Source organism: Cupressus sempervirens, chromosome 1 (assembly GCF_028749045.1).
Source record: "Cupressus sempervirens isolate cs-2001-9-10 chromosome 1, ASM2874904v1, whole genome shotgun sequence".
Taxonomy (NCBI): Eukaryota; Viridiplantae; Streptophyta; class Pinopsida; order Cupressales; family Cupressaceae; genus Cupressus; species Cupressus sempervirens.
In genome coordinates, this window is record NC_143118.1 from 119,717,438 (window position 1) to 119,744,044 (window position 26,607).

At 33.0% G+C, this 26,607-nt stretch overlaps 1 protein-coding gene across 1 annotated transcript; it reads right to left on the reverse strand.

Annotated features, from left to right (window-relative positions):
* Positions 1-6,330: 6,330 nt before the first annotated feature.
* On the reverse strand, positions 6,331-7,380 carry LOC149576481 (uncharacterized). Its single transcript, XM_089794521.1, has 3 exons — positions 6,978-7,380; positions 6,824-6,885; positions 6,331-6,717 (listed from the first exon to the last, which is right to left on the reverse strand). The coding sequence occupies exons 1-3, from the start codon at positions 7,378-7,380 to the stop codon at positions 6,331-6,333; spliced, it is 852 nt and encodes a 283-aa protein (XP_089650647.1).
* Positions 7,381-26,607: the final 19,227 nt, after the last annotated feature.

The following is a 26,607-nucleotide window of genomic DNA, read 5'->3' on the forward strand; positions in this document are numbered from 1 at the left end:
AAATGAGTTAAATTATTTAACTCCTTTTTCTACTCAAATTAAATTATTTAACTCCTTATTTTACCCAAATTAAATCTGTTAACTCACTTTAATTTGAGAATCTCTCTTTATGACTGAACTTCAATTTTAATCCTGACTGTTGATTGAATTTGATCTCAACAGTTGATGGATTCCAAGAAAGTCTATTTAAGAGACCCTCATCTCTTCATTTTAGGAGAGAATTAATTTGAAGAATTTGCATCGAATCGCTGCTAGAATTCATACTCACATTTGCTCATATTTTTACATACATTTAATAAATACGCCTATCTTGATTAATTAAATGTAATTATTTAATTAAATGGGAAATGTATTTCTAATTAATTAAAAAAAATTATTTAATTAAATAGAGTACTTACTTTTGATTAATTAAAGAAAGTTATTTAATTAAATAGGAAGCCATTCCTAATTAATTAAATAAAGTTATTTTATTAAATAAGAAAATTGTCTCTAATTAATTAAAAGATTGTTTAATTAAAAAGAAAAATTAATTATGAGAGCATATCTCATTTTATTAAATTAAATATCTCAACAAAATTGATCTCATTTTAATAAAGGATGAGTTTGGAGAATTTACATCGAATCGCTGCTAGAATTCATACTCGCATCCGCTCATATTTTTACATATATTTAATAAATATGCCTATCTTTGTTAATTAAATGTAATTATTTAATTAAATGGGAAAGTTATTTCTAATTAATTAAATGAAATTATTTTATTAAATGGAGTACTTACTTCTAATTAATTAAATAAAGTTATTTAGATAAATAGGAAGCCATTCCTGATTAATTAAACGAAGTTATTTAATTAAATAAGAAAAGTGTCTCTAATTAATTAAAAGATTGTTTAATTAAATAAAAAAAGTAATTATGAGAGCATATCTCATTTTTTAAAATTAAATATCTCAAAAAAATCTCTCTTCAGTTCAAAAAGGGAAATTTTTAGTTCACTATTGATAAAAAATGAGTTAAATCAGTTAACACCATTTTCTACTCAAATTAAATCATGTAAATCCTTATTTTACTCAAATTAAATCTATTAACTCCCTTTAATTTGGGAATCTCCCTTTATGACTGAACTTCAACTTTAATCCTAACCGTTGATTGAATTTGATCTCAACCGTTGATGGATTCCAAGAAAGTCTATTTAAGAGACCCTCATCTCTTCATTTTAGGAGAGGATGAATTTGGAGAATTTGCATCGAATCGCTGCTATAATTCATACTCACATCTGCTCATATTTTTACATACATTTAATAAATACGCCTATCTTGATTAATTAAATGTAATTATTTAATTAAGTTTGAAAGGTATTTTGAATTAATTAAATGAAATTATTTAATTAAATGGAGTACTTACTTTTAAATAATTAAACAAAGTTATTTAATTAAATAGGAAGCCATTTCTAATTAATTAAATGGAGTTATTTAATTAAGTAAGAAAAGCATCTCTAATTAATTAAAAGATTCTTTAATTAAATAGAAAAATTAATTATGAGAGCATATCTAATTTTTTAAAATTAAATATCTCAAAAAAATCTTTCTTCAGTTCAAAAAGGGAAATTTTCAGTTCACTATTGATAAAAAATGAGTTAAATAAGTTAACACCTTTTTCTACTCAAATTAAATTAGTTAACTCCTTATTTTACTCAATTTAAATTTGTTAACTCCCTTTAATTTGGGAATCTCCCTTTATGACTGAACTTCAACTTTAATCCTGACCGTTGATTGAATTTGATCTCAACTATTGATGGGTTACAGGAAAGTCTATTTAAGAGACCCTCATCTCTTCATTTTAGGAGAGGATGAATTTGGAGAATTTGCATCAAATCGTTGCTAGAATTCATACTCACATTTGCTCATATTTTTACATACATTTAATAAATATGCCTATCTTGATTAATTAAATGTATTTATTTAATTAAATGGGAATGGTATTTCTAATTAATTAAACAAAATTATTTAATTAAATGTACTTACTTCTAATTAATTAAACAAAGTTATTTAATTAAATAGGAAGCGATTCCCAGTTAATTAAATGCAGTTATTTAATTAAATAAGAAAAGTGTCTCTAATTAATTAAAAGATTGTTTAATTAAATAGAACAAGTAATTATGAGAGCATATCTCATTTTATTAAATTAAATATCTCAACAAAATTTCTCTTCAGTTCAAAAAGGGAAATTTTCAGTTCACTATTGATAAAAAAATGAGTTAAATCAGTTAACTCCTTATTTTACTCAAATTAAATTTGTTAACTCCCTTTAATTTGGGAATCTCCCTTTATGACTAAACTTCAACTTTAATCCTGACGGTTGATTGAATTTGATCTCAACCATTGATCGATTCTAGGAAAGTCTATTTAAGAGACCCTCATCTCTTCATTTTAGGTTAGGATGAATTTGTAGAATTTGCATCAAATCGTTGCTAAAATTCATACTCACATTTGCTCATATTTTTACTTACATTTAATAAATATGCCTATCTTGATTAATTAAATATAATTATTTAATTAAATGGAAAAATTATTTCTAATTAATTAAATAAAATTATTTAATTAAATGGAGTACTTACTTCTAATTAATTAAACAAAGATATTTATTTAAATAGGAAGCCATTTCTAATTAATTAAATGAAGTTATTTAACTAAATAAGAAAAATGTCTCTAATTAATTATAAGATTGTTGAATTAAATAAAAAAAGTAATTATGAGAGCATATCTCATTTTATTAAATTAAATATCTGAACAAAATCTCTATTCAGTTCAAAAGGGAAATTTTTAGTTTACTATTGATAAAAAATGACTTAAATCAGTTAAATCTTTTCTCTACTAAAATTAAATCAGTTAACTTCTTATTTTACTCAAATTAAATTTGTTAACCCCCTTTAATTTGGGAATCTCCCTTTATGACTGAACTTCAACTTTAATCTTGACCGTTGATTGAATTTGATCTCAACCTTTGATGGATTTCAGGAAAGTCTATTTGAGAGACCCTCATCTCTTCATTTTAGGAGAGGATGAATTTGGAGAATTTGCATTGAATTGCTACTAGAATTCATACTCACATTTGCTCATATTTTTACATACATTTAATAAATATGTCTATCTTGATTAATTAAATGTAATTATTTAATTAAATGGAAAAGGTGTTTCTAATTAATTAAATAAAATTATTTAATTAAATGGAGTACTTAGTTCTAATTAATTAAAAAAAGTTATTTAATTAAGTAGGAAGCCATTCCTAATTAATTAAATAAAGTTATTTAATTAAATAAGAAAAGTGTCTCTAATTAATTAAAAGATTGTTTAATTAAATAAAAAAAGTAATTATGAGAGCATATCTCATTTTTTTAAATTAAATATCTCAACAAAATCTCTCTTCAGTTCAAAAAGAGAAATTTTTAGTTTACTATTGATAAAAAATGAGTTAAATGAGTTAACTCCTTTTTCTTCTCAAATTAAATTAGTTAACTCCTTATTTTACTCAAATTAAATCTGTTAACTCCCTTTAATTTGAGAATCTCCCTTTATGACTGAACTTCAACTTTAATCTTGACTATTGATTGAATTTGATCTCAAGCGTTGATGGATTCTAGGAAAGTCTATTTAAGAGACCTTCATCTCTTCATTTTAGGAGAGGATGAATTTGGAGAATTTGCATCAAATCACTGCTGGAATTCATACTCACATTTGCTCATATTTTTACATACATTTAATAAATATGCCTATCTTGATTAATTAAATGTAATTATTCAATTAAATGGGAAAGGTATTTCTAATTAATTAAATGAAATTATTTAATTAAATGGAGTACTTACTTCTAATTGATTAAACTAAGTTATTTAATTAAATAGGAAGCCATTCGTAATTAATTAAATGAAGTTATTTAATTAAATAAGAAAATTGTCTCTAATTAATTAAAAGATTCTTTAATTAAATAGAAAAAATAATTATGAGAGCATATCTTATTTTATTAAATTAAATATCTCAACAAAATCTCTCTTCAGTTCAAAAAGGAAAATTTTCAGTTTACTATTGATAAAAAATGAGTCAAATCAGTTAACTCCTTTTTCTACTCAAATTAAATCAGTTAACTCCTTATTTTACTCAAATTAAATTTGTTAACTCCCTTTAATTTGGGAATCTCCCTTTATAACTGAACTTCAACTTTACTCCTGACCATTGATTGAATTTGATCTCAACTGTTGATGGATTCTAGGAAAGTCTATTTGAGAGACCCTCATCTCTTCATTTTAGGAGAGGATGAATTTGGAGAATTTGTCGAATCGCTGCTGGAATTCATACTCACATTTGCTCATATTTTTACATATATTTAATAAATATGGCTATCTTGATTAATTAAATGTAATTATTTAATTAAATAGGAAAGGTATATCTAATTAATTTAATTAAATTATTTAATTAAATGGAGTACTTACTTCTAATTAATTAAACAAAGTTATTTAATTAAATAGGAAGCGATTACTAATTAATTAAAAGATTATTTAATTAAATAGAAAAAGTAATTATGAGAGCATATCTCATTTTATTAAATTAAATATCTCAACAAAATCTCTCTTCAGTTCAAAAAGGGAAATTTTCAATTCACTATTGATAAAAAATGATTTAAACCAGTTAACTCCTTTTTCTACTAAAATTAAATCTATTAACTCCTTATTTTACTCAAATTAAATCTGTTAACTCCCTTTAATTTGGGAATCTCCCTTTGTGGCTAAACTTTTTTTTTTTTTTTAAAAGAGGGGTAAAAATTTATTCAATCAAAGATCAAGAACAAAACAAGGGCCTAATGTCCAAAGGAGCTCTACAAACTCATGTCCTCCAGAAGCATTTGATCAATAATCTCACAGTACTCAATGGGTAACTCATCTGTACCATTAATATTCCACTCACCCACATTCTCTGCAGCTCACTTAGCCAGACAATCAGCCACTCTGTTCCACTCACGAGGAATATGACAAAAGGAAATAGAGTCCACCGACCTACAAAGATAAAGAATTTGTCTGGATAAAGAAGAAAGTTGCTAACTAACATTATCCAACTTCTGGTTATTCAACATATCCACCACAATCTGTGAGTCAGACTCACATATGAAATTCCACCACCCTAAAGTGCAGCCTCGCTCAATAGCAACCTTAATGGCAAGGGCCTCCATCAGGTTATTAGAATGCATACCCTTGTAAATAGAGAGGAGAAACACTGCATCTCCAGCATTGCTTCTACCAATAGCCCCAATACTGGCATGCTCAGGATTCCCTCGAGAAGACCCATCCATATTGATCTTCAAGAACCCAGTTGGGGGAGAGGACCACCTCCCATCTTGACACACCCGATGCTTCCCATGTCTCAGTTTGTTGTTGGGACTACCTCCCCACCTACTATCTTTCAAGTTCAAGTTTTTCACAATAACTTGGTCCTGAGGATCAATATTAATAGACATATCACACTTTGCATATAACATCTCTTGAATCCTATTAAGAATCACCTTCCACAATTGAGAGTTGCTAGATTTGGCATCACAAAAAATCCTATGATTCCTTTCCAGCCAAAGATTCCAGAGAATGAATACTGGACCAACCCACCAGGCCACCTGTAAGAAAAAAGTCTTCACAGGAGGTCTGCCCAAGCTCTCCTAGAATTCGATAAGAGAATTAGCATGAACGCAACCATGACCCCAAGCCTCCCACCATTTGTACCATATCTCTCTTGAGAAGGGTAGAGGAAAAACAAGTGTGAGACACATTCCTCATTATGCTTGCAAAAAAAAGCAAATTGAGGGGCCCTGAAAGCCTCGTTTGCAAAGGTTCTCCCAAGTAAAACATTTCTTCTGAGCCAACACCCATAAGAAAAAGTTACACTTGGGCCATGAAAAGCTGCTCCAAACTTTCTTCCACCAATGCATTTCAGCCTACCCATGAAGATTCCTATCAAGAATAGCATAGCCTTGAGCCATTGTAAATTTGCCTTTATGACTTGGACTCCAAGCCAATTTGTCCCTCCCCTTTAGAGAGCTACACAACCTACCCTCTAGAACCCAAGAGAGGAGAGCTCGATCCTCAACAGATCCACCCATTGGCCACTCCCAAGGATCCTTCCAGCAAGTTATCTCAACCTGACCCAGGCGCTTAACCATCTTAAACTACTCCACCTTAATCCACCCAACATTGGAAAAGCTTTGGGAGAGGGGAATAAGCTGGGGAAAACTAGAAATAATAGGAGGATGTCCATCCCAAGAGTTTTGCCAAAATAGAGTATCCGAGCCTCTATTACAAATCTAGAAGAGCCCCTCCTTAACAATTTGTGCTCCCCTCTTAAGAGTATTCCAAATACAGGAGCCTTTACCTAACAAGGGAAGTTGTGGCACCTCAGAGCAATCTACATCGAGAAGGTACTTATGAGTGATAATCTTGGCCCACTCTTGATCTTGACTGATACACCAATGCCAGTATAATTTGGCAGCCAATGCAGTGACAACAAGATCCATTGAACGAAGCCCAAGGCCACCTGCATGCTTTGGCCTACACATAGTCTCCCACTTGACTAAACTCCACTTCGAGGAAAGAAGATTGCTAGACCAAAGGAATTTTTGAGATAAAGCATCAAACTCTCTCACAAAACTAGAAGGAGGGATTAGGACACCACACCTGTAAATGGGCAGAGACTGCATCACAGTCTTAAGCAGAACCAATCTCCTAGCAAAAGAAAGCCATCTATAAGTCCAATGACTAACCTTACTTCTGAATTTATCCAAAATCCCCTGCCAATACTCTTTCCGCTAAGAACCCAAGGACAAAGGGACCCCAAGATACATCAGGGGGAGCGATCCAATCTGGAACCTAAGAATTCCAACAATCCTATTCTGAATAAGCCTTGGAGTGTTAAAGAAAAAGATAGAAGACTTATCATCATTAATTTTCTTACCTAAGGCTTTCAAATAAATATCCAAGGCTTTCTTGATGTTAACTGCCTCACTAATACTAGCCCTACCCAGAAGTCCAATGTCATCCACAAATTGAAGATGAGAATACAAAGGAAGGTTATTGCTCCAACTCCACCCTTGGATAAACCATTGCCGAACTTGAGCTGATAAAAATCTGCCAAGCCCCTTAGCCATGATAATGAATAAATAGGGAGATAAAGGATCACCTTGCCTAAGTCCTCGAGAGGCACCAAACAACTCTGAAGATTCTCCATTAATGAGAATAGAGAAGGAGGAAGAGGACAAGTAGCTAAGAACCCATTCAACCCATTCCACTGCAAACCCAAAGTTCAAAAGGATTTTTTGTAAGAACTCCCAACTCACCCAATCATAAGCCTTGGCCATGTCGAGTTTTATAAACATTGCTTTCTCCTTAGAATTGACCATAGAATGGATAGCCTTCGTTGCTATCACAACTCCATCCAAGATTTTTCTTCCATCCACAAAGCCACCCTATTCTACAAAGATTAAAGGACCAAGGAATGGTTTGAGCCTCTCAGCAATCAGCTTGGTGATGATCTTATAGACCACATTGCACAAAGCTATGGGCCTAAACTGATCCAACCTATCAGCACCTTCCTTCTTAGGTATGAGGGCCAAGAAGGTTGAGTTCAAAGATTTCAACATCTGGTCATTCCTATGTGATTCTTGGACCACATCTAGAAGATCATACTTTATTACCTCCCAGAATTCTTGGAAAAATTCAATTGGAAACCCATCTGGACTAGGGGCCTTACCCTTCTTCATACTGAATAAAATTTTCTCCAGTTCTGGAAGAAGGATAGGATCTAGTAGAGCTTCATTCATGTCAGCAGAGACAAGATGAGGAATGCAAGCCAAAATGTCACACTCCTCATGCCCACCTGTAGGCTCCCCCCTAGAAAGGATATCAGAGAAGTACTTGACTTCTTCACTAGAGATAGCTTCATGAGAATAAATTTGAGTTCCATCTGATGATACAAGAGAGGGAAGAGAATCCCTTTCTGTCTTGCCTTAACTGAGTTGTGGAAGAAGGCAGTGTTCTTATCCCCCTCCTAAAGCCAATCAATTCAAGATTTTTGCTTCCAAAAATTTTCCTCCCGAAGCTCCCATTCTTCTAGCTCTTTAAGGGCTAGAGTCTCAGCTTCACTCATCTCAGAACTTATCCCATGGTCCCGAATCTGCAAGGTAATGCTATCAAGTTTGGTTTGAGATGCAGTCTTCTAAACCTGTAGATAGCCGAAACACTATTTATTCCATCTCTTAAGCCTATACTTCACATGTTGGAGCCTCTTGCTGAAAGTATACATTGCTATGCCATGATCTGGCTTCCCCTCATACCACCAGTCAACCATTAGATCATGTAAAGATGAGTCGCGTAACCACATCAACTAAAATTTGAAAGAGGGATTCTTGGTAATCCTGTATGAAATGATGGAAAGTTTAACAGGCCAATGATCCGATCCCCTCCAATCAAGAATTTTAGAACTGGTAACCCACCTGTTGTCCATCTAATAGCAAGAGACCAAAAATATATCAAGCCTCTTTGAGATCACCTCACCACCATATCTCTGATTATTCCATGTAAAGACTCCATTATTAGGCTTCACATCAATGAGGAATAATAAGCCAATCATATCTCTGAGCAAATTAGAAGAATGGTCCAGCTTTGCTAGCCCACCTCTTTTCTCCTCTAGGCTAATAACAACATTGAAGTCCCCTGCCATAATCCATGGAAGAAGAGGTTGTAAAGACCGAATGAATCTAATATGGGCCCATAATTGGATTTTACCTACAAATTCTGTAGGAGCATAAATATTGGATAAGAAGCACCTTTCACCATTCTCAAAACTAGTAGCTATCAAAGAAATGGATGATCGACTTGAGAACCACCATAAAGGGGAGACTTTCCTAGGATCCCAGAAGCAAGCCACCCCTCTAGCACTTTTCAGGGCCCTCACCCCCTGCCAGGAGTCACGGGGCCAAATATACGCAGCACACTTAGCCAAACCATCCAAAGAAAGCTTAGTTTCCTGAATAAAAACCATATCAGGAGACTAGGATTCAATTAATCTACGAACAGCCTTTTGTCTAGGCATTCTATTCAAACCCCTTACATTCCATGATAGCACAATCATTTATGAGGCTAAGAGAAATGAGAATCAATAGGGCGTACCAACCCAGATTCCACCAAATTTTCCCCCATTAGCTTCACTTTCTCCTGATTAGTCTTCCTACCACTTTTTATTGGTTTATCTAAAGACCCCTTTTTGAAAGCCTTCTGTTGAATGCCTAAAGTGAGAGAAGCCTTATTACTCTTAATAGAATCAGATGCCCCTTTAGGCCTATGGGATTCATTGGGAACCCCTGCCTGTCCCTGTGAACCCTGTACTCTGCTAAGATCCCCCATATTCTGAACAAGAGGAGGCCCATCATTATCCCACTACTTGACTTTTAGGTCCCCTGTATCAAGAAGCTGACCCTCTCTCTGCATATCTCCTTCATGAGTCTCCAGCTGAATGATGGCTTCCGGGGAGAGCTCAACTGGGAAACTTGCCTCTTGGTCCATGTTTTCAAGAGCATCAAACCTATTAAAGGTGTCTTCCATCCTCCTTTTTGTCTAGGCTCTTTTCTTTCCTTTTCCCTTATTGCAAGGTTTAACCTGAGTAAATCCCTCACTATCAACAAGTCTAGTAGAAGCTTTAGCCTTTCCTTTGTCCTCCCTATGGGGGTCTGGGCATCTCTGGAGGGGTTCTTATATCTGGGACACTGGCGTCGTAGGTGACCATACTCATGGAAGATTTTGCATCTGAATGGGAGGGTCTCATAATTCAACTGCTGGATCAAGGAAACAGAGCCCATACAAATCTCCATAGAGTCTAGAAATGGGTTATTCAAATCAACTTCAACACAAATATGAGAAAAAGAGATTACCTTATGATCTTGCATCTATGTAAAAGATCCCACAGGTGTTCCAAGAAGCATTTAAATTGAGTGAAGAATATCCTCCCTCTAGAATTCCAAAGGAAGTCTTGGCAGGCAGACCTAGATCAGAACCCAAGAGGGAATCTCCTCAGCAGAATTAAAGCTCGTGTGCCAAGGCTTAATGAGTAGCCCCACCTGGTTAAAGAAATAAGGGCCGCCTTCAAAAACCTTATTCCTGTTTGACATGTAGTAGAATATAACCATAAAGTAGTTATTAGCTGCTAATAGAATCTCCATATCTCCTTCTAGATTCCACACCCGACGGGCCCAAGAATCCAACACCGGCAATGGAAGGTGAAGGATAAAAAATTTACATATAAGAGCATGTTTATTCTAATACTCAACATCTTTCGAAACCTGTTCAAGTTGAACTACCAGAATAGGACGAACCTTGGCTTTCTATAGACACCCATTAATTTTTTGAAGTTGGAGTTTTCCATTTGAAGAGGACTCTCCTTCCTTTGACTGGAAGTTATACTTCATACCCTTGCTACTGTCATGCATCCCCAAAAACAACTCCCCCATCACCAAGTCTTCTCCCGAAGGCCTGGAAGGGGTGGCCCCTGGATCCCGCATTAAACTCGAGCCTGGGCTTGGCAATCCAGCAAGGCACAAGAAAAGGGGGCACAAGCCCCTCTAACCCACAAAACCATGACCACGTACACCCCACGTAGTAGGAGAGAGAGAAACCTTAGCCATAGGCCCTATCTCATGGCCAAAGAGGTGACAAAACACCACCCTAGCAAGATCGCACACTGAAATACCCACGAGCATGAAACACGAGCACTCAGCTCGCCTAGAGCCTGATAGGACACAAGGAGCAGAGCAGGCTAGGGCACGAAGGCACTAGCAGTGAAAAGTAATTTGCCCATCACTGTCCACGTTCTTCTCTACTGAAAATCCTTAGATTCCCTTTTTTGGTCTAAAAGAAACTTGTTATCCAATTTATGTTATTATTTACTAATAGGTTATTCCCTTTATGATAGAACTTCAACTTTAATCCTGACCGTTGATTGAATTTGATCTCAACCGTTGATGGATTCCAGGAAAGTCTATTTAAGAGACCCTCATCTCTTCATTTTAGGAGAGGATGAATTTGGAGAATTTGCATCGAATCGCTGCTGGAATTCATACTCACATTTGCTCATATTTTACATACATTTAATAAATACGCCTATCTTGATTAATTAAATGTAATTATTTAATTAAATGAGAAAGGTATTTCTAATTAATTAAATGAAATTATTTAATTAAATGGAGTAATTAGTTCTAATTAATTAAACAAAGTTATTTAATTAAATAGAAAAAGTAATTATGAGAGCATATCTTATTTTATTAAATTAAATATCTCAACAAAATCTCTCTTCAGTTCAAAAAGGGAAATTTTTTGTTCACTATTGATAAAAAATGAGTTAAATGAGTTAACTCCTTTTTCTACTCAAATTAAATCAGTTAACTCCTTATTTTACTCACATTAAATCTATTAACTCCCTTTAATTTGGGAATCTCCCTTTGTGACTGAACTTCAACTTTAATCTTGACCGTTGATTGAATTGATCTCAATCGTTGATGGATTCCAGGAAAGTCTATTTAAGAGACCCTCATCTCTTCATTTTAGGAGAGGATGAATTTGGAGAATTTGCATCAAATCGCTGTTGGAATTCATACTCACATTTGCTCATATTTTTACATACATTTAATAAATATGCCTATCTTGATTAATTAAATATAATTATTTAATTAAATGGGAAAGGTATCCCTAATTAATTAAACAAAATTATTTAATTAAATGGAGTATTTACTTCTAATTAATTAAACAAAGTTATTTAATTAAATAGGAAGCCATTCCTAATTAATTAAATGAAGTTATTTAATTAAATAAGAAAAGTGTCTCTAATTAATTAAAAGATTGTTTAATTAAATAGAAAAAGTAATTATGAGAGCATATCTCATTTTATTAAATTAAATATCTCAACAAAACCTCTCTTCAGTTCAAAAAGGGAAATTTTCAGTTCACTATTGATAAAAAATGAGTTAAATTAGTTAACTCCTTTTTCTACTCAAATTAAATCAGTTAACTCCTTATTTTACTCAAATTAAATCTATTAACTCCCTTTAATTTGGGAATCTCCCTTTATGACTGAACTTCAACTTTAATCCTGACCATTGATTGAATTTGATCTCAACCGTTGATGGATTTCAGGAAAGTCTATTTAAGAGACCCTCATCTCTTCATTTTAGGAGAGGATGAATTTGGAGAATTTGCATCGAATCGCTACTAGAATTCATACTCACATTTGCTCATATTTTTACATACATTTAGGAAAAGTATTTCTAATTAATTAAACAAAATTATTTAATTAAATGGAGTACTTACTTCTAATTAATTAAACAAAGTTATTTAATTAAATAGGAAGCCATTCCTAATTAATTAAATGAAGTTATTTAATTAAATAAGAAAAGTGTCTCTAATTAATTAAAAGATTGTTTAATTAAATAGAAAAAGTAATTATGAGAGCATATCTCATTTTATTAAATTAAATATCTCAACAAAATCTCTCTTTAGTTCAAAAAGGAAAATTTTTAGTTCACTATTGATAAAAAATGAGTTAAATCAATTAACTCCTTTTTGTACTCAAATTAAATCAGTTAACTCCTTATTTTACTCAAATTAAATCTGTTAACTCCCTTTAATTTGGGAATCTCCCTTTATGACTGAACTTCAACTCTAATCCTGACCGTTGATTGAATTTGATCTCAACCGTTGATGGATTCCAGGAAAGTCTATTTAAGAGACCCTCATCTCTTCATTTTAGGAGAGGATGAATTTGGAGAATTTGCATTGAATCGCTGCTAAAATTCATACTCACATTTGGTCATATTTTTACATACATTTAATAAATACACCTATCTTGATTAATTAAATGTAATTATTTAATTAAATGGGAAAGGAATTTCTAATTAATTAAACAAAATTATTTAATTAAATGGAGTACCTACTTCGAATTAATTAAACAAAGTTATTTAATTAAATAGAAAGCCATTCCTATTTAAGTAAATGAAGTTATTTAATTAAATAAGAAAAGTGTCTCTAATTAATTAAAAGATTTGTGAGGCCTCACCCCGACCCTTCATAGCCTTAGTTGTTACTTTATCATTTTGTCACTCATGACTCGAGATGTCGAGACATTACCTGATGCTTAGAACATATGCGATTATTTCATGCTATGTGATGTTACTTTCAGATATTTGGTGTTTGTCATTTAATGTTTTATGTATATGTATGTTGATGAAATCAGTAAATGGAGCATTGATACTTGATTAAGAGATTTTCAATGTTTAAGAATTAAGTAGGATGAAGAAACCCTTATTTATGTATGTTTCAATTTATTTGAATTTCTAATACGTATATATACATATGTACATGTGATTTTTAGGACTACTGATATGTGAAATGAGTGTGTAGATATTTTAGCTAAGGAAATCAACGGAGGAACAGAACTAATCTCTGTGTTAATTTTGGAAACTTTGTCATTCGTAATTCAAGTATGGCATTGTGAGATGTATGTATGTATCTCTCTTTGTTTAGTGAATGTTAATGTTTGTAACTATGTTCTTTTAGTGTCGCTTGACACTCGTAAATTGTTTATATTCTTCAGTGTGCTAATTAGGGTTAGTTTTCTAACCTTTGGACCCAAGTTTTTTTAAGTTAGTGTCAGTTTGCTAATTGGTTTCTTAATCGAGTTTAGTCACCCTTAATCCGAATTAATGCTTATTGTGCATTTTAGAGTTGTTAGTTGGTCCTAATTATTTCCTAGTCTTTGTGTGGCTCTAAACCTATTCCTAAGGCTTTAAAACATGGAATAATTATACCCAAGGGGTATGGGTATGAGTTGGGGGTCTTTTCCAACCCCTAAGCCTATTTTGTTGACTTTGGAGATCACTCAAAAGGTCTCATTTTACCTTTGTGCAAAAATTGCATGTGATTACCATGAGTTGCCTTACCTCACCTCCACTTAGTGTTTAACCATGGTATGGGTTGAGTTAGGAGTTTCTAGAATTGTAAGTGGGTGGGAGAAGTTATTGATCTTTTTTGGTGGTTGAGTTTGAGGCTTATTTAGAGGCCTTTCTTGGACTAGTGGAGGTTGTTACCCAATCTCTACATTTAGAGAGGAGTTCTTGAAGGTTGAAGCAAGGAGAGGGAAACTCTCCTCAAACTTGGTCATTGCCATTACCTCTTGTGAAGGTAAGAAATTCTCATCTCCCTTGTTCAATTTCCATGTTTGTTTCATGCTTATGGTACATTGTTGCTATTTGAATATTTGTATGTTTGTGGGTATGTTGGGAAGATTTGGAAACCATGTTATTTTGGATGATTTCTGTTCATGTTTATGTTTGAAATTTTGAGATTTTCTTGCATGGGAGTTTTGGTATTACTCACCCTTGGAATAGGGTAGAAGTGACCAATTTTGGGAAAGGTCTATTTAGTTGGACTCCAACCAGTGTAGAGTCTCTTCTCAGGATGAGAAGAGGGAGAAAGGGCAGGTTGTTATGGGCCCCTACCTGACAACACAAACCTTGTATGATTATGGTATGTTGAAATGGAAGAACGGAAGTTCTTGGTTTATAGCCCCAACTGGGCATCTGTTTAGTGTTGTTCTTGACTTCTCCTAGTTGGAAGAATCCACCTTTTCCTAGTATTAATTCATTTTGAATCTTATAGTGATAACCTTGTGTGAATATGCATGTTTGAATTGTTCTTGGTCATGCTTTCGGTCACCTGATTAGATTCTGTTCCATCCATGGTTCTTGAAATGTGTTGTAGAAATCGTTATGAATCCCTTGATGAAGGTCATGAAGAAAATTCAAGTAAATTGTTGAAATTTGGAATTGATATCTTATGTAATGGTATTTCAAACTTTGTTGTAATGGCGACAAAGCTGATTTTTCTTCCTGGTTCTTTCCGGGCTGAGCCTTTGAATCAAGTTTGCCAATAAAATGGTGGTTGAGTAACATGGCTTAGCATGAGATTTAATCATAATTTTTAGTTATATGAATGCACATCAAAAATAGGATGGAAATGATGTTGATTCAATTAGGCACATTTCAAGTTTTCTTATATGTTGGAAACGAAAATTGTATTAAGAATGAAAGTTTAGTTTCTGTGATTATTGGAATTAGATCAATTCTTGCATTGTGGTTTATATGGATAATTAAATTTCTTGATTTATTAATTTGTAAGTAGTCTTCATGGATTACTTTAAAAAAAAAATTATAACCCCCCCTTCTTAGTTAATAATCAACTTCAAAATGTATACTTAGAAAAATAAAGGCAAAAAATAATGTGTGTCTCAAGAGAGTAAAAACTCTCTGATTTTTGTATGAAGACCAATTTATTCTTTCTTTGGTGATAGAGAATCTTTTAAGATACTTATATGTTTTGAATATCAAAAGAAATTTAATACCATTCAAAGAAAGAATATATAATATAATTTTTATATAAAAAATTATATGCTAATATCCTAAATATCTTTTATCTACCTATAAAACTTTATGTATTAAATGTTTTTTTTTTAAATTCCCTTGATGGGCATACCTCTTTGTTTAGGGCTTGAAAAGACCTTTAAATTTTAAAAAAATAAAAAGTCAAAGGGCTGCCTTGGGTGACATCACCCTGAATCCTTATCTCATCCCTAGTACAACACTTACTTCATGGAAATTGTAGTGCCTGCCCCTAGTTCGCATTTTTTTATCGTTGCTGAACTCTTTTAGGGTTAGTTTTATGTTGATGGTTAGTAGCATTATTTTGAGATTATTAGATATTATGTTGTGGATTCAGCTTATTTTGTGATGAGATTGCTTAGACTCTACATTTCATGTATGCATGATGATTATTTTTAGTGTTCGCAATTATTGATGATGATTATTACATTGCTTTCAGTTATTAATGATGATTAGTAAGATGATTTATTATCATATGTGTTTTATTATGGATACTTACCCCATACTTGCATGTGTATGGTGTGCGTGTTTTCTTTGTGTGTTTGCTTTTGTATGGCGTGTCTGATGTGGTTAAGGAAGGGAGTTGTAGTCACCTGCTAGTCAGGATCTACATGATGCACCACTTCCTGCCATTGCATGTTTAGTTTAGTATATATTATGCTTGTACATGCATGGTTTTTTATGCAGGTTGCAGGTACCGTGTATCGACTTCCATGAATTGCCAGGATGAGCGTGCCCTATCACACTATCTCAATGATAAGAGAGGGGAGATAAATTCTCAAGTCCAAATCCCAACCCTTTAAGCCATTTGTTATAATTGGAAAATTAGGACAAGTATCTAAGTTGAGTTCCCTCCGAATATGTTGGATGACGTAATTCGTGATATAAACCCTTGGTTTGATTTTGTATGTATTTTGGCTATGATGGATTTTCGTATTTTTACCTTGTGAGTCTTTGGTGTATTTTCTATTAATTAAGCCTAATTAAAAGATTTAATTAATGGTTTAATTTAATGGAAAATTAATATGGTATTTTAATATTTATTTTATTTAATTAATTAGAAAATTAATTAAATTAAATAATTAAATTTGAAAATAAAAGTTTAAAGTTTAAATTTGGAATGTGACATTATTTATTTTAATAATAATATATTTGGAGTTCATTTTTAAATAAATGGCTAAATAATATTATTAAAGCTAATAAATATTTTAGCAATTAAGTTTTAGAAAATAAAATTTAAAAGTGGGAAATATATTTTAAATTAATAAAAGATTCTAAATCTCATGTGATTAAAATATAAATATATTAAAATTTAAAAAAGTGGAATTATTAAAGTTAGTGCATGAGATTTAATAAATAAATAAATTAAATTGGAAAGAGTAAATTAAATATTATATTAATTAATGTGTATTATTTTAATATTTTCTCACATAGGAGTTTGCAAATTCTCGGGAGTTGTCATGTAGACAACACTGGAGTTTGCACTCTAAGAATGCACAAATTTTCTACACTTAGAAGTTAGCATTTTATTTGAGCATATGGTGTCTACAACCTTAGGACTTATCTAGAAGGTTGGAGAAGACCCACGCTTGGTTGTCATACTTATCTTCTTGTTGTCTCTAGAGACACTCTAGATGCATCTTAGAGGCCTTTAAATTGAGGCTCTCCTAGTGTGTTTGGACAAGCAAAATGAAAGCTTAAATGAAATCTGAATGGAAGCTACAAGCTACAAGCTTGAAATGGAAGCTTCAAAGCTTACATGCATTGGAGAAGTTCATATGCACATATATTTTCTACATGCTTCTAGGCTTCTTCTAGCATTTTTGGTTACTTGGAGATTCTCGGTTGGCTTGGATCTTGGAAGGATTGCGAATGATGGAGAAGGAAAAGATTTTCTATGGACTTCTGAGGCATGGTGGATTAGCATCAGTGTCCAGGTGCACTCGTGATAATCTCACACTCTATTTGCACTATTTCTCTTCCTATCTTCATCATGTCTATTAGATGTGTCTGAATACCCTTGTGATTGAATCTATAATTGAAAATTGGTATCTAGATATTTTATTTGGTTGAAAAGAAAATATTAGAAAACCCTAGATCCAATTAAGGAAGTGATTAGATCTAAATGGGTTTGGATTCGAATTAGAATTAAATTGAGAAAGGTGATTTCAAATCTATAGTTAAACTTATTGGATGGATTAATGGATATGTTTAGAAAACAATTATTTAAAAAAGGGAAAATTCTTATGTAGAAAGGCCCTTTAGATCTAAGTATATAATTTCTTTCGTAAACTGGCAAATATATAAATATATACATGTGTATTTTAAATACAGTGATAGTTGATAACAAATTATATATATATATATATATATATACATATATATATATATACACATACATACATATATGTATATACACATATATATATACATATATACATATGTATATATATTTGTGTAAATGAGAAACTTTACTTATTAAATCCAAATTTTCCATATGGTAAAAGTGTTTAAAAATGAAATGGAAATCATTTATTAAAAATGATATTTAAAAAAAAACATTTTAAATTGGGAGGGATGAATTTCGTACCCCCCCCGGCCTGCGATTGTAAGTAGCAGGTACAGTGTACCGCAATCGGCACGGCCCGGCCTTGAAGGCAGCGACAACAGTCACGCAACGTACGAAGGTCGCAGGGGTAATCAGTCCCCTGTACCCGTGCCCAACATCATTAGCGTGCAGGGTACAACAGCGAAAGCATATGATATATTTGCTTTGTAAATTGATTGTATCAATCGATTTTATATATGAACATTATCGCTATTAAATATTGTTAAGTGATATATATATATATATATATATATATATATGTATCCATATATGTTGAAACTTAAATATTCAAAGATTTATGATTAAATAATATATAGTTTTAAATTAATCAAAATTGCTTAATTAGATTTAGTTTAATTAAGACTAATAAGAAGTTTTAAAATGAAACAATGGGGATATTGAATTCATTTGAGGGGATTAGAGAATGGTTGTCTCTCAGTATTTAATGTATATTAAATACTATTTAATATATAAGGGGTGATAATTTATAATATATATAATTATGAGATGGTAATCTATAAAGATGTTTAATGGTGATTATTATAGTAATGTAAATCAAGAGAGATTTTAAATGATATGGGATTTAATTGACAAAGGTCAAAATCATTGTTATAATATTTAATAACCTAGTCATGATCTGGATTTGTTAATATGTTATGTATTAGTTATTGATATACCTTAAAGGTTAGTCAAATATTAACTAATGAAGTCGCGTAAAGATTCTCTAAAAATAATAGTTTGATAAGTTTATTATTTATTAACGTTTGTTGGGTCTAACAAACTATTAATAAATAATGGTTTAAGTAATAGTATAAATGGCCGATTTAATTAGAATTAATCTAGAAGAGATTATTTAACGATTGAAGTCTTGTAAAGACATTAGTTTTTGGATTATAAATGATTTTAATCAGTTAATGAGTTGTCAATATAATTAAATGCGATAGAGATTTATCTAGGAAATGATTATCATTAATACGAAATTGTTAAGAAAGATGAATGTAGTCATTATGGATAAGATTTCCAAAATAACTTGTTAATATTATTATTATTAAAATATTCATATTTGTGTATTGGATTGAAGTTGACTTTGATGTACAAACTATTGTTAGTCAACTAATACTCTTTAAGTTGATGGTTTGGTTGTGAAATTATTAATTAAATCAATTAATTAGAGTTAATTGGATTTAATAATTAAGTTATGTAATGGAGATTTATTTAATATAAATCTTTTGACGAGATTGTAAATTATCTATATTGAGGTTGACAAGTCTTATGACTTGAATTATGATTTTAGATATTATATGTTTGTCAATGATGATAACGATTGAATTAAAGGCTTAAGTTTTAATATTATTTAATTAAGTCTTAATTAAGAATTATTAGAATGATAATAGGTCATAGATGGTGTGCCTATGTTAATTGATGGATTTAATTGATCATTCAAATTAAGTTAAGATATCTTATTTGAAGAATGATAATTTGGTTCTCTTATAATTTAACGATTAATGATCCTTGATTTATGTGAAAAGTTGAAGTAACATTAAAGAAGAGTTAATTAATTAAAATATGGATCATGGTTAAATATAAAGGACAATTTAATTAAGGTCAATGATGAACAGTTTGGTGAATAATTATCCTTAAGTTATTCTTAGGATAATGCTATCGGGAAAACAAATGGGTTAACTTGTAGGTCAAATGATGAAACTTAGACATTTGAAGTATACTTGAAAATGGAAACTGGAAATCCCTACACTTGATTCAACTATGAGATTTTAGCAAAATCAAAACATGTGTTTGCATCATGTATTCTATATGCTTCTTGTTTTGGGTTTTGGGTTAACTAGTGTTGACCAGTCCTAGGTTGTTACCAAAGGCTCGGGGGTTATGAGATGTGTTGGCATGTTGATCTAATTTGGTCTCGATCTTTATAAGCACAACCATGGTTATGTGATCGTATGCTCTATGAAATGTTTGTTATTGTTCATCAGTCTTCATGTGTGAAGTTGAGATGTATATGTATCTGAGACACTTGAGCTAACCATTATTTTTGAGTCATCGATCAGTTATCCTTGGATTATTTTCTAGTCACCATGATGGGACTATGATGTGGTTTTATTTCTTGAAGATGTCATGTTGTGACATGTTTGACTCAACCATTTTGGAGTCTTCGATTAGTATGATTTTGAGATATTCTTGGTTGCTTGTTGAGAACCAATGGATACTTATGATTATCAGTGATGCCTTCAGTTGCCAATAGAGAACTGATGTGGTCATCATTTTCTATGGATATTGCTCATGGAGATTTGATGCTTTTATGCATATTTGATGATTTTATCATGGAGATTTTGATGATTCTTATCTTGGAGATTTGATGATTCTTATGGATATTTGATGCTTATATTGTGGATATTTGATGATTCTTTTTATGGATTATCTTTTGGATTTCTTTAGAGTTGCTTGTACAGGACTGTGGTGATTTATGATTCCATGAGCATTAGGGTAGGTAATCTACTTGTAGTGTCAGGAAGTGGCTTGCAATGGGGGCCGGGGCCCTAAGTGGCTGCCAGGATAACTCATTGTAAGTTTGGTTAATAAGTGATAACATTTACACACTAAATGGGGATTAAATGAACCTAAAAAGATAATTGTTTTGGATGTTCTCGCCCATGCCTTGAGCACTTGTACAGGCTAGGATGGGAGTAGTGAGACGCATGGTTGCTACCTTGCATTCCATAGTATGCCTTGTCAGTATGAGAGGATACTAGTGGCCGCATGAGATCTGTATGGACCCATGGAGTTTAGCTAACTGCCAGGGTAACTTGTACGGGATAAATGCGATAACACTTTCCCGCTTGCAGAGTAGTTTTTCTACATGTCATAGTGTGCCTCTGGGAATTAGATGTCAATTTTGTGTGATGGAACCCTTGACTTAGTATACTTTTAGGATTCCTGGATTTATAGAGATTTATGCTTTGTGGTTTTCATATCTTGTTTGGGACTTGAGATTATCTCCTTAGCACGGTGGGAGTGGACCATTTAGGTTCCACATGGTCGGGTGGTAGTGTTTTATCACTCTTATCATTTGAGATCCGTCCAAGACACCGTGGGTGGAGTATTATTGGTTGGTATTTATCTTCATTCTATTCTTGGATCATTATGGTAGATGATATACCTTATGATGGATGTATTTACTGGTATGTTTTTTGTATTAATGATTTGCATATGTTAGTTGATGATATGTTATGCTTTACTTTGCATTTTAGTAGGATGTTTTAGGAGTGACATTCCTACTATGTTTATAGCCGATGATCTCTTTGGTGTTTTGGAATGTTACACACGGAGGGATGGCTAGGATCCATGATGGTCTAATGATGCTATTAACGGTTGGGAGGAACCGTGCACTTAGTTAGTTATGTTTGTGATATATGGTTATCTTTTATGATGGGTGTTTATATCTTTTGTGATGATGTATCATGTATTGTTATGGTTTCATTATATCATGGATTAATATTGGATGATGATGTACTATATTTACATGGATGTTTATTCTTTTAAGCTTTTTATACCCTGTGATATGTATGGTGGATGATTGAGCAATCTAAAATGTACACTTGTATATGGTTTAAGAACATTGGATGTATCCTTGCTATTTCATTGTTAAGGATGTAATGCTAGATGAATAAGTTATGATTAGAAGTAATTCAACGTTAATGGATCTTTAAAGAATGTAATCTGTTATGTATGTTATGTTTACTTTCAGTTGGATGTTGCTATTTCTTCTGCTATCATGTAAATGTTCTGAATGGTTTTACTTTCATGTTTAAAAAAAAAAAATGTTTGGCAAACTTAGTGAAATTCTTTGGATCCCTTGGCGGGGCATTACAGAAATGCGTGAGCCTTTTTTCTTGCATTGTGAAAATTTAATTTGATTTATGTTATCCCCTTTTTACTTTAACTGGGGGCACTCATCTCCTTACATGGATGGGATGGAATAATAAAATGTTGACAAGACTCATTTCAACTGCATTTTTCCACCATGCGAATTGGTTTTGCTTTCATTATTGAATGAGCTTAGGATTTTCGTGCCCCATAATTGCTGGATAGTGGTACTTGCGTATGGGAGTGGAGGATAGATCTTTTTGCAAATTTTTTGATCTAACCTTGTCCTTGGATCGCCATCTCATTTGGTCAGTGCTATTCAATTGGCAGATGACTTAGTTTAAAAGTAAAATGATTTTGATCTAGTTTTCATTTACCTCTATGCCTCCATGTGAATTGTGTTAGTAGTAGATGGCCTTGGAACCATGTACTGCCCCCCTATATCTTTGACCTACACTTAGGGATTGTGTCAAGTTTGGGGTTTTGGGGAGGGTGGCCATGTCGGTAGTTAAGGTGGGGTTAAGGGTGTGGTAAGAGTGTGGGTAGCTAGGGTTAGAATGTAGGGAGTTAGTAGGTAATTAGTATAGGTTAGTATTAATGTTAGTTAATATGTTAGTATTAGAATTAAGTTTAGTATATGTTATGTTTGTTAGTATTAGTACTAGGTTTAGATTTAGTTAGTTTTTGTTTTAATTATTTAGTTGTTTAATTATGTTTGATTAAATTTTATTATATATATATATATTTTTAGTAGTATTAATTTATTAGCATGTTTTAGAAGTAGTCATTTAAGTTAGTTTAAAATGTAACTAAGTTTAGATTTATGACTAGCCGATTTTATTAGATTTAGTTAGTTTTGTTTTTAGATTAATTTAGTTGTTTTAATATTAATGTTAATTTAATTAGTCTTGGAATATTCTTAGTTTCAATTCAGATATATGTAAAATTGAATTTAGTATTTAAATTAAGTTAAATTTTGTTTAAGGTTTAAGTTAAGTTTTAGAGTTTAGAGATGTTAGTATTAAATATTATCTTGTTAATTTGGTTTTAGTAAATTATTTTATTAAATTAAATTAGTTTAAAGATAGTTAGCATTAGATGTAAATATTAATGGATTTAATTAAAGATGTTTAGTCTCATGTATTTTATTTTAGTAGACTAATTAATAATTTTTTTAATTAATGATCTAATATCTAAAGTTATTCGAATAATTTAGAGATATTGTATACAAGTATATAAAATTACCAATGTGATAAAACTTTTAATTTAGAAATTTGATTGTTAAAATAGTTAATCGAGTTAATGATGAAAGATAAATTAATGGTTAATTCATGCGGGAAGATTATAATCTTAAGACATAATGTAGAGAACCTGTACTAAAACTATTATCAATCATTTCAACTTAGAGCATGTTTAATTATTAATTTTTATTCAAAGAAAAATTGTGTGTTTTTGCCCTCATAGTTTGGGCATGACATTTTGGTATCAGACCTCATGTTTCAACACTAGGAACCTTAAACCATTATTCTTCTGAAACTTAAAACTAAACATTAAATTGTGTAGGATGCCTCCTACTACTCGAAACAACCAACGAGGCAGAGGTCATAGGGCGAGATGGGCCACCTCCACCTCCACCTCCACCACCATCAAACCCGAACCAGGACATTATAGATGCAGTCTAGACTTTGATTGATGTAGTTCAAAAGAGAGTAGTACATGTGGTTTAGCCAGTTCAGCAGATTCTAGTAGTGGAAGCAGAGGGACCTAGAGGAGGCGAGCCCAGAGTTAGAGAGAGGACTAGGAGTCCCCCACCGAGACAGTTAGAGAGGTAGGATGAGCATAAAGGTGAGTCAATACACCAGAGAAGACCCCCACTTGATAGACCTCCTAGACATGTAGGAGATGATATTAGGGAATTGATTCGACTTGGGCCACCATTATTTACTGGTTCTACTGAGGGGATAGTATCAGAGGCATGGTTGCAGAGCCTATAGTGGTGCTTTGGGTTACACCCTTATGGGAGTAATCTAAAGGCACGCCTAGTAGTTCATCAGTTGAGAGAGGATGCTTCCAACTGCTGGCATCAGGAGGAGATCATAGGTGGAGTGAGGATGGATACCCTCACATGGGAATCATTCCTAAAAAAATTCTGAGAGAGGTACTTGTCAGAGAATTTTTGATAGAAATAGATAGAGGAGTTCCATTCTCTTTATTAAAGAGGTCTTACAGGGGCTCAGTATGAGAGCAGGTTTCTCGAGCTCTTTCCTTGTGTGGAATACATGAAGGATGAGAAACTATGGGTACATCACTTTATCATGGGTTTGATCTTCTCACTTCAGGATCCAATTTGAATGGCCTTCCCTACCACCTTCAGACAGGTAGTGGAGATAGCACTAGTGGCAGAGGATACTCGAGGTAGATAGGAAACACGAGATCGGTCTTAGAACTGAAACTCTACCCGACAGAAACCCCCTTGGAAAGGGAATAAAAAATGTACACCAGGGTCCTCTAAGGACTACTAGGGCTCTAACCCCAAGAAATGGCAGTTACAGCAAGATCAGAAAGTACATACCCCACAATCATAGTCAGTGCAGACTCATCAGTCTTTCAAGGGTGGATACAGTGGGTCTAGCAGGTCAGGGGGCCCACAGTAATCTAGATCACAGGATACACGATCTTATACCTAAGGGCCATGCTATACTTGTGGTGGCATGGGTCATATAGCTAGAGAGTGTCCGCAGGGACAATCATTCAATGGTCAGAGAGGGGCTTTTTCATAGCCGACAGTGGGAGACATGGGCAGTTCCCACAGAGTTTTTACAACAGTTAACAACTGCCAAACTGAGCATCAGGCTATAGATATTGAGGCTATAGGTGGAGTTGGTTGGCCAATTACCACTAGAGACTATCCATTTTATTGCCTGACACACCCTAGCTCCTCGATGTTGGGAGCTGGACCAAGATAGGGTCTAGGGGGAATGTTGCGATGAGGTCATGATTTCTTGGGAGGATGTAGCATGGATGCGATCTCAATACCCTTGTCTTTTGATGAACTCCAGGAGGAAGTTCATGCCTAGTGAGGAAGGATGTGAGGCCTCACCCTGACCCTTCATAGCCTTAGTTGTTACTTTATCATTTTGATACTCACGACTCGAGATGTCCAGACATTATCTGATGCTTAGAACATATGATATTATTTCATGCTATGTGATGATACTTTTAGATATTTGATGTTTTTCATTTAATATTTTATGTATATGTATGTTGATGAAATTAGTAAATGTAGGATTGATACTTGATTAAGAGATTTTAAATGGTTAAGAATTAAGTAGGATGAAGAAACCCTTATTGATGTATGTTTCAATTTATGTAAATTTCTAATATGTATATATACATATGTACATGTGATTTTTGGGACTACTGATGTGTGCAATGAGTGTGCAGAAATTTTAGCCGAGGAAACTGACGGAGGAACAAAACTGATCTCAATGTGTTAATTTTGGAAACCTTGTCGTTCATAATTCAAGTATGGTATTGTGAGATGTATGTATGTATCTCTCTATGTTCAGTGAATGTTAATATTTGTAACTATGTTCTTTTAGTGTCGCTTGACACTCGTAAATTGTTTATGTTCTTTAGTGTGCTGATTAGGGCTAGTTTTGTAACCTTTGGACCCAAGTTGTTTTAAGTTAGTATCAGTTTGCTAATTTGTTTCTTAATCAATTTTAGTCGCCCTTAATTCGGATTAATGCTTATTGTGCATTTTAGAGTTGTTAGTTGGTCCTAATTATTTCCTAGTCTTTGTGTAGCTCTAAACCTATTCCTAAGGCTTTAAAACATGGAATAATTATACCCAAGGGGTATGGATATGGGTTGGGGGTCTTTTCAAACCCCTAAGCCCCTTTTGTTGACTTTGGAGATCACTCAAAAAGTCTCATTTCACCTTTGTGCGAAAATTGTAAGTGGTTACCATGAGTTGCCTTACCTCACCTCCACTTAGTGCTTAACAATGGTATGGGTTGAGTTAGGAGTTTCTAGAATTGTAGGTGGGTAGGAGAAGTTATTGATCCTTTTTGGTGGTTGAGTTTGAGGCTTATTTAGAGGCCTTTCTTGGACAAGTGGAGGTTGTTACCCAATCTCTACATTTAGAGAGGAGTTCTTGAAGGTTGAAGCAAGGAAAGGAAAACTCTACTCAAACTTGTTCATTGCCATTACCTCTTGTGAAGGTAGGAAATTCTCATCTCCCTTGTTCAGTTTCCATCTTTGTTTCATGCTTATGCTACCCTGTTGCTATTTGAATGTTTGTATGTTTGTGGGTATGATGGGAAGATTTGGAAACCATGTTATTTTGGATGATTTTTTTTCATGTTTATGTTTGAAATTTTGAGATTTTCTTGCATGGGAGTTTTGGTATTACTCACCCTTGGAATAGGGCAGATATGACCAATTTTGGGAAAGGTGTGTTTAGTCAGACTCCAACCAGTGTAGAGTCTCTTCTCAAGATGAGAAGAGGGAGAAAGGGTAGGGTGTTATGGGTCCCTACCTGACAGCACAAACCTTGTATGATTATGGTATGTTGAAATGGAAGAACGAAAGTTCTTGGTTTATAGCCCCGATTG